The sequence below is a fragment of the Leptopilina heterotoma genome, unplaced genomic scaffold, assembly GCF_015476425.1.
Source record: "Leptopilina heterotoma isolate Lh14 unplaced genomic scaffold, ASM1547642v1 Lhet_63, whole genome shotgun sequence".
In the NCBI taxonomy this organism is placed as follows: domain Eukaryota; kingdom Metazoa; phylum Arthropoda; class Insecta; order Hymenoptera; family Figitidae; genus Leptopilina; species Leptopilina heterotoma.
Window position 1 is genome coordinate 3,445,177 of NW_025111149.1, and position 15,704 is coordinate 3,460,880.

A 15,704-nucleotide genomic window follows, 5' to 3' on the forward strand; every position below is an offset into this window, starting at 1 on the left:
ATAAAGAGGTGTTACCTCACGGGTAGGAACGCGCTCTCCCACGAAATCGTTCGGTGCCGTTTCGAAAGTCGTCGTTGTCCGAAATGTCGTTTATTGTATTGTAACTCGTCGCGTTACTATACTAAAATCCGTGTTTGCTTTATGTTATCGTTTTATCGTTTTGTAACTCGCCGCGTTACTCTTTTACGGAAATCCGCGTCTCACACGTTAATGTTTTTTATTGTAAATTAAACTAATCGTCAACGTCGTCGAAATCACGGTTAACGCACGAATTTATGTCGCTTTATGTACTTCGTTAATATTCGCGATATTACGTTTACGTTCTTTTCTCGTCTCCGCGCGGACGAATTTAGTCAATTTCTGTACTCATTATTTGTATCTCACATTTTATCGCTTTGTTGTTTTGTAAATATATTTTTGAAATTCGATTCTGTAATTAAAATGTTAAAATTCTTAAACGAACCCTGACCGACGAGCAATCCACACCCTTAACATTCATTACAGATTTGGCGCCCGAACAGGGACGGTTAGTTCAAAACGGTTAGTTTGAAACGGTTAGTTTAAAAACGATTAGTTTAAAACGGTAAGTTTAAAACGGAAACGATCGCTTACGAAAACGGTTTAAAGTCGTTTATTCTTTCAGTTTTGTGTTTATTCGGAAAATCACCGCGTCTCGGGAATAATGCCGTTTAGTTTCGTTAAACCGTACGATTACGCGAATAATTCGGAATTGATCGTCGTTATAGTCGATTTCCTTTTTATTTGATCCGACGATAAAAGATGATGAATAACGACTCGCTAGTCGAGTATTTTTTTATCCTTTTCACGTGTTCCGTTCGTTTCGTTTCGAATACGTTTGCCGTCGATTGATAGCTTCTTAAATTTCTAATTTTCGCTAATCCCGTCAATCGCCGAATATGTCGATGCCCACGTTAACGTTCGTCGAGAACGGTACACGTCCGTCCTCCCGAAATATTCGTATGAAGTTTATTTTACGTTCCGTCGTGCATTTTTAGTTCGCGCATTAAAAATGAGTCTTTCCGTTTTGTATATAGTTTCATTTTCATTTTTTTATACGAATTGTACGTTAGATTAAACCGTAAGAATTAATAAAGTGCCGCGTTAGGTCGTTCAGTATAGACTTTCGCTATCCTACGTAACTTTATTTAGATTCAATCCGCCGATACGAATACCCGACGATAGAAATTTTCAGTTTTAAATTGCTTTATCGCGCTTACTGAAAGTTATGTTTCGTAACCTGTCGAAACCTGTCGAAACCTGCATCACGCCTTCCACGTTACTGTACCGAGAACAGACGAACCGTCGCGATTAATTTTCGAGAAGATTTTCGCATACCCAGACAGTCGTTCATTCTATTCGCACGATTATTTTACGAATTATGAATCGTTATTTGTTATAGTGTTCGATCGAATAATAGCAAACCCGTCGGTCCTAGTTCTGTCCGCACCGGATTTAAACGCGATTATTCTTTCGATTTCGATCACTTATACGATTACGAACGATCACGATTTGTTTTACGAAAAGGACGCTTCCTTTTAACCACGTCGTTTATCTTTGTTCACGCTTTTACGGAAATATTCAACGCCGCAGAATGTTTCAACGCACGAACTTTACGAATACGTCCGTTAGTATCGTCAAACCGAGAGAAAGGTGCGCGATCTAATATTACCAAAAACGAATCCGAAATACGAAGGGATATCTTGACGTCGAAAAGATATTTTCCCTTAACCCACGTCGATACGGAAATATTTCAACGTCGCAGAAATATTTCAACGAGCCGATCTTTTGCATACATTTATCGCCGCGTCGAATTAATGTATTGTAAAAACTTCACGTACGGAGATGCGTTATTGCATTACGTCGCGCAATGCGTATACTCACCGTCAGTTTTGTTTGTACGTCGATCATTCAACTGACTAAAGTGTTCGAGTCGATTAGAAAACGTTAACCGTCAGTAAAAAGTTCCAGCTGTTCGTTTTGTTTTATACCTAATCGCACGATATTCGTTTACTCACGCCGATTACGACCCGAATTACGTTTCCGCGAAAAGATCAGTTAATTGTTACGAAAACGTCGTCACTTAGTTTTAGACTCGCGTTTTGCAATGTAATGAATTAATTTTCTTCTGAAACCTACGTTTACGAATACGAATCCGAAAAACCACATCGTTGTCGCAAACCCCGCGCGATATCCCCAACGTCTGTGAAAATACGCCCGAAAACATTTATTTGTTTAATTATCCGAATTTCACGAAATAATTCCGCTCGCACCATTAATGCGTCCGTTATTAAATTACTTTTTGTAATTCATACGCCATCGTTGTAAAGTCGCCTACGAAACCGTTTGTAAATAGTCACGTAAATTGTTCGAATCACGTCGCACTTTTATTAAATCGTACCGTCGTTGTAAAAAGTGCCGCCGTTAAACTAGAAATCGAAACGTCGCCGCAGATCCGCCAACGTCATCGTGAAAAGAAGACAGTTGTGCCATTACGTCACAGATTTTGTGAAATCAAGTCACAACTTGATCTTGAGTCAACACGTCACGAAGTCTTGAAGTTCGCCAAGCCGCCGACGAATCGAGCCGAAGTGTCAGTCCGTTATGTATCCAGTCAACGCCAGTGCAGTCGAGTGCCTGATAAATTCGTTACCTGTCTACAAGTGCAGTACCGATTAAATTTTCAATTGTCGAGTTGAAGGACGATCTACGAAACGTCGCATCGCTAGATTGGACATCTTGCCATTTACGAAGAAACCGACGAACCACGCGACGCTACGAGGAAGTGTTTCCAGTTAAAAACTAGTGCGCGTTTCTGTTTCAAATTCCCTTCGACTGTCAATGATCGCATTTATTCGCGAAAACCCCACGAAAGAGACGCTCAGTGTGCCCCAGTGCTCTTTTCCCTATGCATCGCTACGTCATCACGCACGGCCCAACAATCGACAACGCAGTGTCCTATACCAAGACAGCCAACCACGACGATGAGGATGAGGTCATTCCAGATCAACGTGATTCTCGAACCAAACGTCCCAACTGTTCCAGCTGTAGTTCGACGAAAACCACGAATATGTCAACTCGCGCAGCAGTCGTTATCAACGCCGCCCCTACGTCGAATATGTGAGTAGTGCTACGATTAAGACTAAAGTGTTTAACGAAAGGACATTTTTACGAACTTTAAGTGTTTTACGAAAATTTATTTTTATTTTACGCGCATTTTGATTTCCACACTAACGAAAACTCTCGCGAAGTTTTCTCCTTACGAAAAGGGGGTGTGACGATAATGAAGTGAAATCAAAATATTATTATTTAATTGTTTTTAAAATATGCGTTTTATTCGACGCACGAAATTTGTTGTACGTTCCTGAGTGCCGATTGTGCGCGTGCGCTCAGCCTACGACCAATAGCGAGTGAGTATGTCTCTCCACCGAGATCTTCTCCCTCCAACAACGCACCGAACCGAGGACCCCGAATGCACGGTCCGAGATCTTCACTTATCGAAGCGGTATTACCGCGATAGGGTCTCTGATGTGGTATTACCACGATGAGATCGAAGTGGTTTCACCACAAGCGGTATCACCGCAAGCGGTATCACCGCATAGGAGATAAAGAGGTGTTACCTCACGGGTAGGAACGCGCTCTCCCACGAAATCGTTCGGTGCCGTTTCGAAAGTCGTCGTTGTCCGAAATGTCGTTTATTGTATTGTAACTCGTCGCGTTACTATACTAAAATCCGTGTTTGCTTTATGTTATCGTTTTATCGTTTTGTAACTCGCCGCGTTACTCTTTTACGGAAATCCGCGTCTCACACGTTAATGTTTTTTATTGTAAATTAAACTAATCGTCAACGTCGTCGAAATCACGGTTAACGCACGAATTTATGTCGCTTTATGTACTTCGTTAATATTCGCGATATTACGTTTACGTTCTTTTCTCGTCTCCGCGCGGACGAATTTAGTCAATTTCTGTACTCATTATTTGTATCTCACATTTTATCGCTTTGTTGTTTTGTAAATATATTTTTGAAATTCGATTCTGTAATTAAAATGTTAAAATTCTTAAACGAACCCTGACCGACGAGCAATCCACACCCTTAACATTCATTACAACGTGGTCAAGGCAAACTCTTTCACAATACAGCTGCAGGCAAACACTTTGCGCAGACGCAAGTATATCCTCATGGAGGCATATCCGTTTATGCTCGCGGAGGCTTATATTTAAGGCTTACGGTGTAAACTCCTTCATAATCATAACAAGACTCTGCGTGGATGGGTACAGTTCCCTTTCTGAACCTGTAAATCTAAACTATTAATGATTCCAAAAAATAAATTTCAACACGATTAATACAGTGTTTGGATTCATTAAAGTAACTATAGTAATCGCTCCTACTAAATTCTTAATAAATTACATAGTTTTTGTAATCATTACAAAAAGTGGTCACATATCCGAGCTGTAATGAAATGAAAATCAATTTTTATTAGAAAATTCTACAAGAATTTAATTATTTAAATGCAAAAGTAAATAATTTATTGAATAATTGAATGTTTCTTAGAATCAAATTCTCATAAAGAATTTTATTAACAAGTTGTTAAATAATTGAATTCTTTTGTCAAATTTTATTAAAACTTGCATGAACATATTTCCTTTTTTCAAGGAATTCAATTATAATTGTATGAAATATAATTGAAACGCTGCGATCAGTTTTATTATTAGTAAAAATAATTGAATCGTTAAGAAGAATTTTATTACTCTTGAAAATAATTGAATTTCAACAATAATTTGTAACTTCTCTAAAATTAAATTTTTTTCTAGTGCTTTTAACGAAAATTCTTCAATAAATCCATTATTTTTTATAATTTTTAAAAAAGTTCTTTGAGAATTTTCAAATTCATTCGTTTACAATTGAATTTTACAAAATTTCAATTATTCGGAAATTCTGCAATTTAATATATATTGAAAAATAAAAACTTGAAATAATTTCAATAGGAACCCTATTAAACTTTTAAAAAGAATTAATTCTACAGAATTGTTTGTCAAAAACATTAAAAATTAAGAATTTCAATGATTTTAATTTGAAACTTTTTCAAAATTTAATTATTTCTAAAAACCCACGTTATAATGCTTTTAATATTTAATTATAATCTAAAATTTAAACTGACATTTATTTTTAAAACCCTTTTAATTAGTAAATTCTACAAGAATTCAATTATTTAAATAAAAAAATAAGTAATTTATTAATTTCACTAGCAAAATCCTACGCGCGCGATGCGCGCGTGAATGATTTAAAGAATTATCACGGTAGCAATTTACCTGCCTGTCTTACCACAGAAAAAGTACATACGGGAAAATGTTCATGATTAATAAAATGAAGAATATATTTCAGAACTATGGATACGAAAAAATTTTTGAAAAAAAAATTTTTTTTTTTTTTTTTTTTTTTTAAATTTCTTTACAATATATTCAATTATTTTCATAAATAGTAAAACTGCAGAATTTTAATTATTTTTAAGACAATTTTAATCAAATTCCTGGAAAAATGTAATTATTCTTAAAAATTTTATTAAAATTCGTCGAAAGAATTTAATTATTTCTAGAAACAGTAAAAAAATTTTCTCAAGAATTTAATTATTTCTATAAGTTGCAAAATTCTTTAGATTTACTAAATTCTTTTGAATACTATTTTTAAAAAGAATCCTTTACTAGAATTCAGCTATTTTCATAAATTTCTATAAAATTTTAAAAAACAACTCAATTATTTTCAAATGTAATAAAATTCTTCGCAGAAATTCAATTATATTTAAAATTTTGTTTAAATTCTTATCAAATTATTTTTATAAATAATTAAATTGTTCTGTACAATTCATTTTTTCAAAAATTTTAATAAAATTCTACGCAAACATTCAATTACTTTCATAAAAATAACATTCTTTGGAAGTATTCAATTACTTTCATAAATAGTAAAATTCTTTGCAGAAATTGAATTATTATCAATAAAATTTTAATAAAATTAAATAATCAAATTTTCAATTAAAATTATTAAAAAAACATTATTTTCAAAAAATTTTAAGAAACTCGCCAAAAGAATTATTTAAACCGGGAACAAAAAAATTATTATTACAAATTTTTAATTCCTTAAATTGTCAATATTGAGGGACGTATGACTCTCCCCAAATTTAACTCTATATAATTGTTATTTCATTGAATTTTAAACTTTATATTTAATAAACATTGAATTTAACGATCATTCCGAGTCAGGTGTCAAACAACATTTGTTGTTTTATTTTATACACCTGACTCGGAATGATCGTTAAATTCAATGATTATTAAATATTTATAACAACCGAGTGATAATATCATATAATAATTTTAAACTTTATAATTATTATTTACTCAAAAGGTAGATATCTAAAATTTAATGCTAACATTATTGCTTAGTTTTTATTTTATGTCACTGAATACGTAATTCGTAGAATATTCTATGAATTAATGAAAATCTATTGTTGATTATATGCAATAGAGATTATAAAAAATTAAATCTTCCATTAAATTAAAATTATGTAAAATATTATTTCGCGTATTTAAATTTATGTTATTTGAAAAATATCCTATAAAACCATCATTATTTCAATAATAAATAAAAATACATAATTCATAAAAATTATGAGAAATAAATATTATATTTTTAACGATTGTATTTAAAAATTAAAATATTAAGAATTGTAATAATGTTGTCATTAAATTATAGCCACTCACCTTAAGAGTAATTGGTGTTTATAAATTTTAAAATTCTATTAAATAACAATTATGATTGTATAAAGTAGAATTTGGGGGAAGTCGTGCGCCCCGAATTTTTAACCACAAAAATAGAAACAACACTTTAAAACATATCTGTCAAAACATTAATTATATAGAAAAACAAAAGACGACACTTTCTGTTCACGGAATAGCAAATTATTATTATGTATATATGTTTCTTGAAATTAAATTCTCATAAAATATGTTATTAACAAATTTTTTAAATCATTAAATTCTTTGGACGAATTCTAATAAAATTTTTAAGAATAATTACATTTTTCGAGGATTTCTATTAAAATTGTATTAAAAATAATTGAAATTCTGCAATTAGTTTTATTATTTATTAAAATAATTGAATTCCTAAAGGAATTTTATTATTTATAAAAGTAATTGAATCCCTGTAAAAAAGTTATTATTTATGAAAATAATTGAATTATTGCGAAGAAATTTATAAAAAAATTTTGTAAATAATTGAATTCCTGTAAAAATTTTTATTATTTATGAAAATAATTGAATGTTTGCGTAGAATTTTATTCAAATTTTTTTTAATAATGGAATCCTTTTGGAAAACTTTATTGAAATAGTATATATATTGAAAATCATTGAATTTTAGAAAACTTTTGAAAATAATAAAATTTTTGACAAGAATTTGATTAAAATTTTGTAAAATAATTGAATATCGGAGAAGAATTTGATTATTTATAAAGAGAATTGAAATTTTGACGAGAATTTTTTTAAATTTTTGAACACAATTGAATTTAGTAACAATATTACTAAGTTAGTTAGTAAGTTAGTAAGTAACTTACTAACTTACTATTCTCCCTGGAGAAGCTAAATTTGTTGAATTTTTACAAATCGTTGACTTTGGTGTTTTATTTAAACAGTAAAATTTCATTTATAGTTAAAAATAACACCAAAATAGATTATTTTAATCCTTTCTGATGTTAATTTAATCCTAGAGGGATTAAACTGTTGCAGATTATTTTAATCCATTCTGGTGTTATTTTAACACTTCACGTTTTACTGTGTTCTAGTGAAATCCTATAGAACTTTTTCAGCTGGGTATTCTAATTAATATACATGTTCTATCATTTCAATAAATGAAAGGTTTGGATTATGAAGAAATGCGTTGAAATAAAAATGATAGTAAACAATAGTAAAAGTGAAGACGTACGTTTCGGTGCCATTACAGCTGCTGCTGTTGTTGAGATGATTAACCGATGCCGGTGTATGAAGATGTGATGTGTCACGTGAGGAGGCGGCAAGTGCAACGGCATTCGAGAGCTTGAACCTGCCCCTGAGATGATCCTTTCGCCGCGCTCTTCTGCTGAGATCGAGTTCACTCGCTCCTCGATTCACGTAAGCCCCTTGAAGCGAGTCTCGAGACGAGCTGAAGTATCGCTGCGACACAGAGTATACCTGCACCAAGGGCAGTCTATGGGTTTAGCGAGGCGCACTTGCTTCTCATGTGTCAAACCAGTGCGCGCCGACTTACTTCGAGTGCACACTGTTCTTTTCACATCCCACTTTAATACTATTCTCCACTTTTGCTACTTTCTGTGTGCTACTTTCTCTATCAACTAAACTCTTTTTTCTATCAATCACGCACGAACGATTACTACGCATTTTACTATATCAGTTCAAAATAACTGATTTAGAAGCAAAATGTCAGTCACTCATTTAAATAGAAATATTTCTACTGAGAATTAGTTAAACATAACTGATGTTTCAGTCAATTTTTTTTTACTGATTCAATTAATCAAGTTTTACTAATTTTGCAGTTATTTTTACTGAAAATCAGTTATTCTTAACTGATTCAGAAGCAAAAAGTCAGTTACTTTAAAGTTAAAACCATGATTTTTAACTGATTTAAATTAAGAGAGAGTGAAAGTATTAAAAAAATACGAACTTTGCGGACCAAAAATTAAAAATTACGCACATTGCTTCGCAACACTTTTGATTCGTTTTTTGTCTCAATTTAATATCTTTAGAAAAACTGAAATTTTGTCATTTAAAGAAAAGAACAATTTTATATTAGAATCAAAACTTTTTGTTTCTTTAAGGTATTTCTCTTACTTTTATACTTGGAAAAAAACGATTTTGATAAAAAAATATTCTTCAAATTTTGAGTAAATGTTCCTTAAGGGTTCTCAAATTTTTGCAATGTAGAAGGCCTGCATAAAGGAATATTTACACAAAATTTCAAAAACATTTTATCAAAATTGATTTTTTAAGCAGAAAATAATACAATGATCCCTTTCAATTCTTTTTAGACTCAAAATTAAACAAATTTAAAGTAATGTCTGACTACAATTAACTATTAATACTGATTCCTTTTTAACTCTCTTAATTATAGACTCAAAATAAAACAAAATTAAAGCTATGTCTGACTACAATAGAATTTTACTACTGATCTATAAGAGTAATATAAGGAAGAATTCAGAAATTAATTTAGATTTTTTTTGGAAAACAATTTCTGGGTTGCCACCAAAATTTTAGTTTGTTCTTCCTTGACTTTTCTCTGATTTACAGACAAAATTTTGACTCTTTCCCTAACCCTAAACAATATTCTGATTCACTCTTAAAATGATTAGATACTCAAAAAATGTTCTATTGCATTTATTTACGAATTTCTTTAATTATTGCAAAATTAATAAATTATTCAAAAACATCAATAACTTTATTTTTTAAATAAATATTGAATCATTATTATTTTTCCATAAGAACTAATATTTTCAAAAATTTCAAATTCAAACCTTTTGAAATTCAATAACATTCTTTTCCAAAATTCAATTAACTTTCAAAATAATACAAATTTTCTCAGAAATTCAATTATTTTCAGAAAAATTTTGTAATTTTTCAAAAATATAAATATTCTTCGCAAGAATTAAATTATATCCAAAAATTTTAATAAAACTCTTCGCAGAAATTCAATTATTTTAAAAAAAATTTTTTAAATTCTTCGAAACAATTCAATTATTTTCAAAGATTTCAATAACGTTCATGGCAAGAATTTAATTGTTTTTAAATATATAGTAAAAAAACTAAAATTCCTCTTGAAATCAATTATTTTTAATGATTTTTGAAACAGTTCTTTGACAATTTTCAAATCCATTTGTTTACAATATACGAAATTTCAATTATTCGGAAATTCTTCAATGAAATAAATATTAGAAAATAAAAACTTCAAATAATTTCAAACAAAAAATGCGATGAAACTTTTTCAAAAAAATTAAAATTTTACAGAATTGTTAGTTAAAACTTAAAAGTATGAAAAATTTAAATTTTCAAAGATTTTAATTTGAAACCTTTTCAATTTTTAAATAATTTAATTCTTTTGACGAATTTTAATAAAATTTTTAAGAATAATTACATTTTTCGAGGAATTCGAATAAAATTGTATTAAAAATAATTCAAATTCTCCGATGAGTTTCATTATTTATAAAAATAATTGAATTCGTAAAAATAATTTGATTATTTATAAAAATAATTGAATCCCTGTAAAAATTTTATTATTTATAAAAATAGTTAAATTATTGTGAAGAAATTGATAAAAAAAAAAGTTGTAAGTAAAAGAATTCTTGTGGAATTTTTATTATTTATAAAAAGAATTAAATGTTTGCGTAAAACTTTGGTAATTTCTTTTTAAATAATTGAATTCTTTTGCAAAATTTTATTAAAATATTAGATTAGATATTGAAAATCATTGAATTGAGGGAAATTTTTGGAAGCAATTGAAATTTTTTTCAAGAATTTTATCAAAATTTTTGAAAATAATTGAAATTTTATTAAAATTTTTTAAAATAATAATTGAATTTCGGCGAAGAATTTTATTACCTTTGAAAATAATTAAAATTTTGACGAGAATTTTAAAAAAATTTTGAACTTAATTGAATTTCGGCGAAGAATTTTATTACTTCTAAAAATAACACTGGTTTGCAGTGAAATTGCCAATTGAACAAAACATTTTTTTTTCGAATAGTAGGTGTTTGTTGAGTAAGAAAATTATAGTTTTAATTTTTTTCCCTCGTGCAGTTTTTCTGTAGCTTCAAATTTTGCATTTTCGAGGTTCGACGCCACTTAAACTTACCTGTAGGAAAATTAGCTTGTCAAAATATAATAAATGAGGTATCATTGGAAAGGTTATTAAATTACCTTTCAATCCATAGGTCACAGAATAAAATTCAACAAAAATTGAGAGAGTTACAGTCGATTAAAGATGAAATTTCATGCCAATTTTGATGATTTTTAGACCTTTGAGTAACTTCTACTATTTTTTTCTACATCAAACAGGAAAGAAAGTTTAGGTTTTAATTTTTTTATTGATAGACTATATCATTACACAAATTTTGAGTCCTTGTGGACCTCGATTGGATTAAAAATGACAATTCTACACTAAATTTAGTGAACGAAACTACATTCTTCATTTTTAGTATCCCTTAAACATTTGCACCAAAAATTCAAGTAATAAAATTTGGTAAAGCGATAAAGTTACTGAAATCACTAATCATGAGTTTCTGAAGTCGTAGATTTCAAATGCAATATTAGTTTTGCAAATTTCAAAATGGCGGATCCAATATGGCGGACAAGTTTTCAAAAATCGATGAAATTCGTCTCAAATTCGTTACTCGGGGGTTTTCGGGATCGCTGATTACGAATCTGATGTCAGATTTCGAAAATTAAAAATGATGGACTCATAATGGTGAACGAGTTTTTTAAAATCCATCGAATTCGCACCTATTGGATCCGCCATTTTTAATTCTTGAAATCTGACATCGGGTTCGTAATCAGCGACCCCGAAAACCCCCGAGTAACGAATTTGAGACGAATTTCATCGATTTTTGAAAACTTGCCCGCCATATTGGATCCGCCATTTTGAAATTTGCAAAACTAATATTGCATTCGAAATCTACAATTTCAGAAATCCTTTATTAATGATTTTAGTAACTTTAGAGCTTAACTAAATTTTATTACTTCAATTTTTGCTGCAAATGTTTAAGGGATACTAAAAATGAAGAATGTAGTTTCGTTCACTAAATTTAGTGTAGAATTGTCATTTTTAATCCAATCGAGGTCCACAAGGACTCAAAATTTGTGTAATGATATAGTCTATCAATAAAAAAATTAAAACCTAAACATTCTTTCCTGTTTGATGTAGAAAAAAATAGTAGAAGTTACTCAAAGGTCTAAAAATCATCAAAATTGGCATGAAATTTCATCTTTAATCGACTGTAACTCTCTCAATTTTTGTTGAATTTTATTCTGTGACCTATGGATTGAAAGGTAATTTAATAACCTTTCCAATGATACCTCATTTATTATATTTTGACAAGCTAATTTTCCTACAGGTAAGTTTAAGTGGCGTCGAACCTCGAAAATGCAAAATTTGAAGCTACAGAAAAACTGCACGAGGGAAAAAAATTAAAACTATAATTTTCTTACTCAACAAACACCTACTATTCGAAAAAAAAATGTTTTGTTCGATTGGCAAAAAAAAGTTTTTAATTTGTAAACCTGTGTAATTGAATTTTTGCAATGATTTGTAACTTCTCCAAAATTCAATTTTTTTAGTGTTTTTAACTAAAATTCTCTTAGAAATACATTATTTTTAATAATTAATGAAATACATATTAAAAAGTTTAACTAATTTCAAAAGAATTTGAATTATTGAAGTTTTTAAAAAATCTAAGTTCTTTGAAATTTCTAATGAAATTTATTCAGAAATCAAATAAATTTTTTCATCAGTGTAATAAATGCGAATTTTTCTTCTTCAACAAAATTTTATTATATTATGTTATTCTTTTAGTAGAGAATAACTTTTATTAGTCACCGTTCGTGCGAAAATTGTAATTATGAATTTACATTTCTAAACTAAAAAGCAAGTGCGTCTCAAGCTACAATTTTTTTCTTTATATATAATCAAGCAATTCTTGTTTGAAATATAAACTCTTAAAAAGACTTTAACAACTAAGCATTCATTTTTCTAATTTTGCACTTCATATTTTTTGTCAAAATTTGAATTAGTTGTAAAAATAATTGTTTTAGTATAATTTTTACCCAATTTTTATAATAATAATTAATAATTATTGTTATATTATGATAATTGTTATTATAACAATAATAACAATCGTTATCTTAACATAATATCTTTTATCAGAATCAAACAAATAAGCTTTTCTAACAAAAGACATTTTTTTGTTCTATTTTAAAAATTTATTTTCCTCTTCATAGTTATTAATTATTCGTAACTAATTCAAATTTAAGAAACTTATTAAAATTTCACCTATTAGTCTTTCCGTCACTAATAAAGTATTTCTTTACCGCAATTTGTTCATATTTTTCAAAAGCGATTTTTTCCACATAATTCTAGTTGATCAGTGATATTAGAAAATATCGAAAATTATAAAATTTAAAAAGTACCTACAATTAAAAAATTGTAATAAAATTAAAATGTAAAATAAATAATATAATAATAAAAGAATAAAGATCTTAAACTTATTATTTAAATTATATGGTTTTAGAAATTTCTTTTATCAATAATAATAATAACGAGAATATTATTATTAACAATAATAATATAATAAAAAGTAATTAGCTCTATTCGATTTGAAATTGCTTCTCTCTTAAGCATTGTAACAAGAATTCAATATTTAATTCAAGTTAAGTAGATTATATGTCTGTCTTTAAACAAACCTAATTTAATTATCGAAGAAAGAAAACGTCCGTTTTGGATTTATTTCCTTTCTACTTTTGTTCTACTATCTATTATAGATTCTCCCTTTCACTCTTGTTTATGTAATATACGGATTTCTTGATTTTATCACCCCTCCCCATTGACCCTCTTTTTTTCATTTAGAAAAATAACTCCAAATTTCTTTAAACATAAATTGTTCTTACTATACAATACTAGGTGTCTTTGAAAAAAAATTTTTTTAACTTTTCTTCAACCTATCGATATTATGTATTAAAAATTTAAAATAAAAAAACTTCTTAACTTAATTGCATTTAAAGTAAAAATAGATTTTAAAACAGAAAATTTAAATTCGCATCGAGATTATTTAAAATAAAAACACTTAAATTTAGTTAATTGCATTTAGAGTCAAAATAGATTTCGCATGATTTTTTATGTAAATAAAGTAGTGGAATAAAAAATCGATAAATTTAAATAAGTTCCTTTAAACTAATACGTACTGGGGATTTCGAAAAAAAGGACAAAATAGCATTGAGCTAATCTGTGAAATTAATCTTATACGATTGTTTAATAGTCTACATTAAAGAGATTAAGTTAACAAAAGAGTTTTAAGAACGTCGTCCATTAATTTTAAGTAAAACGGAAAAGTTCTTTTCTGTACTAAAAACTATTTTTAATTATTCTATTCATTTTTTTCATTTATATACTATTGTTATTACACCAATATTTTCTTTTCTTTTATTCTTTAATCTTTTTTTCCTTATCGCATTATTATTAATATTTTATTTTTTTAACGTCTAAGATTGTAAAAGTTAAACTAATCAAATTGTAAAAAATACTAATAGTATACTAGTGTAAAAACGACTAATAGTATTATTTGTACAAATAGTGTAAACTACTAATAGTACTATTAATGCCAAATAGTATAAAATAATACTTAGGTAAATAGTACTAAATAGTAAAAAATATTGACGGTACTAATAATAATAAATAATAAAAAATAATATTAGTACTAATAATACCAAATAGTGTGGAATAGTAATAGTACTAATAATACTAAATAGTATAGAATAGTAATAGTACTAATAATACTAAATAGAATGGAATAGTAGTAGTATTAATAATACCAAATAGTAAAAAAATACTAATAGTATTAGTACTGAATAGTATAAAACGCTGATTGTATTAATAATATAAAATAGAAAAATATACTAATAGTATTATTGCCGAAAAGTAAAAAATATTAACAGTACTAATGATACAAAATAGCAGAAAATTAAAAATAAAATCCCTTCTAAAATACTAATTAATAATTAAAAGATTAATACCAAATAGTAAGAAATACTAATAGTAAAAATTATTGATTGTATTAATAATACCAAATTAAAAATTAAATTCTCACTAAAAAAATGAAGAAAAAAATAGCAGCAGCTAATTAATCGCGAAAAACATTTATGTAAGACTAATTTTCAAAGAATAAATTAATAATTGCCGCCTATGTAAAATGCTTTCATGGGAATTCATGAATTTTGAACAATAAAATGCAACTCGACTGAAATGCGCCGGGTTATCTTATCAGCGTTTTGTTCGTTAACGACTATACGAGATTAGATAGAACAATTGTGCTTTAAATTATAGTGCTCTAGATTTATCCTGATTGGTAACATGTGTCCCCGATCTCAATTAAACACATTCCACGGCATCTTTTGTGGCTACTAAATGCAATTTTCCATAAATCAAATTTAAAAAAAAACAAAGATCTTATAGAAAAAAATTACCATTTAATTCAATAACCAAAATATTAAAAGATAAAGAAATATTGATATTTGAAGGAAAGAAAAAAATTTCCCTTTTGATTAGAATAGAAAATTTTGAAATAAAAATTTATTTATTTGTAAAATAATGTTAAATTACAAATAAATAAATAAATAAAAAAAAATTATATTTACGAAAAAAATAAAAGGGAAAAAATGTAAAAAAGAAGATTAAAAAATAGAGTAGAAAAAGAATGTCCCTAAAATTTTAGAAACGTTGAAATAAACGCCGATTCTTTTATTACTCCATTCAATTTGAATTTTATCACAAAATATTTTTTTATATTTAAAAAATTGATTTTTAACTCAATAAATATTTAATTAACTTTTCTTCATCGCACTATGGAAATTTTTAGAAATATTGAAACAGATAAAAATATTTCGTT

At 28.0% G+C, this 15,704-nt stretch overlaps 1 protein-coding gene across 3 annotated transcripts in view; it reads right to left on the reverse strand.

Annotated features, from left to right (window-relative positions):
- Window positions 1–15,704, reverse strand: part of LOC122509866 (cyclic nucleotide-gated cation channel alpha-3) — a 400,219-nt gene that overhangs the window by 245,697 nt on the left and 138,818 nt on the right. For 2 of the 3 annotated variants that reach the window (XM_043624159.1, XM_043624158.1), the window contains exon 4: window positions 7,988–8,232. In XM_043624159.1, the coding sequence (XP_043480094.1) occupies window positions 7,988–8,232 (245 nt within the window). The remainder of the gene's footprint in view (window positions 1–7,987; window positions 8,233–15,704) is intronic. The other variant, XM_043624160.1, reaches the window with a different exon arrangement.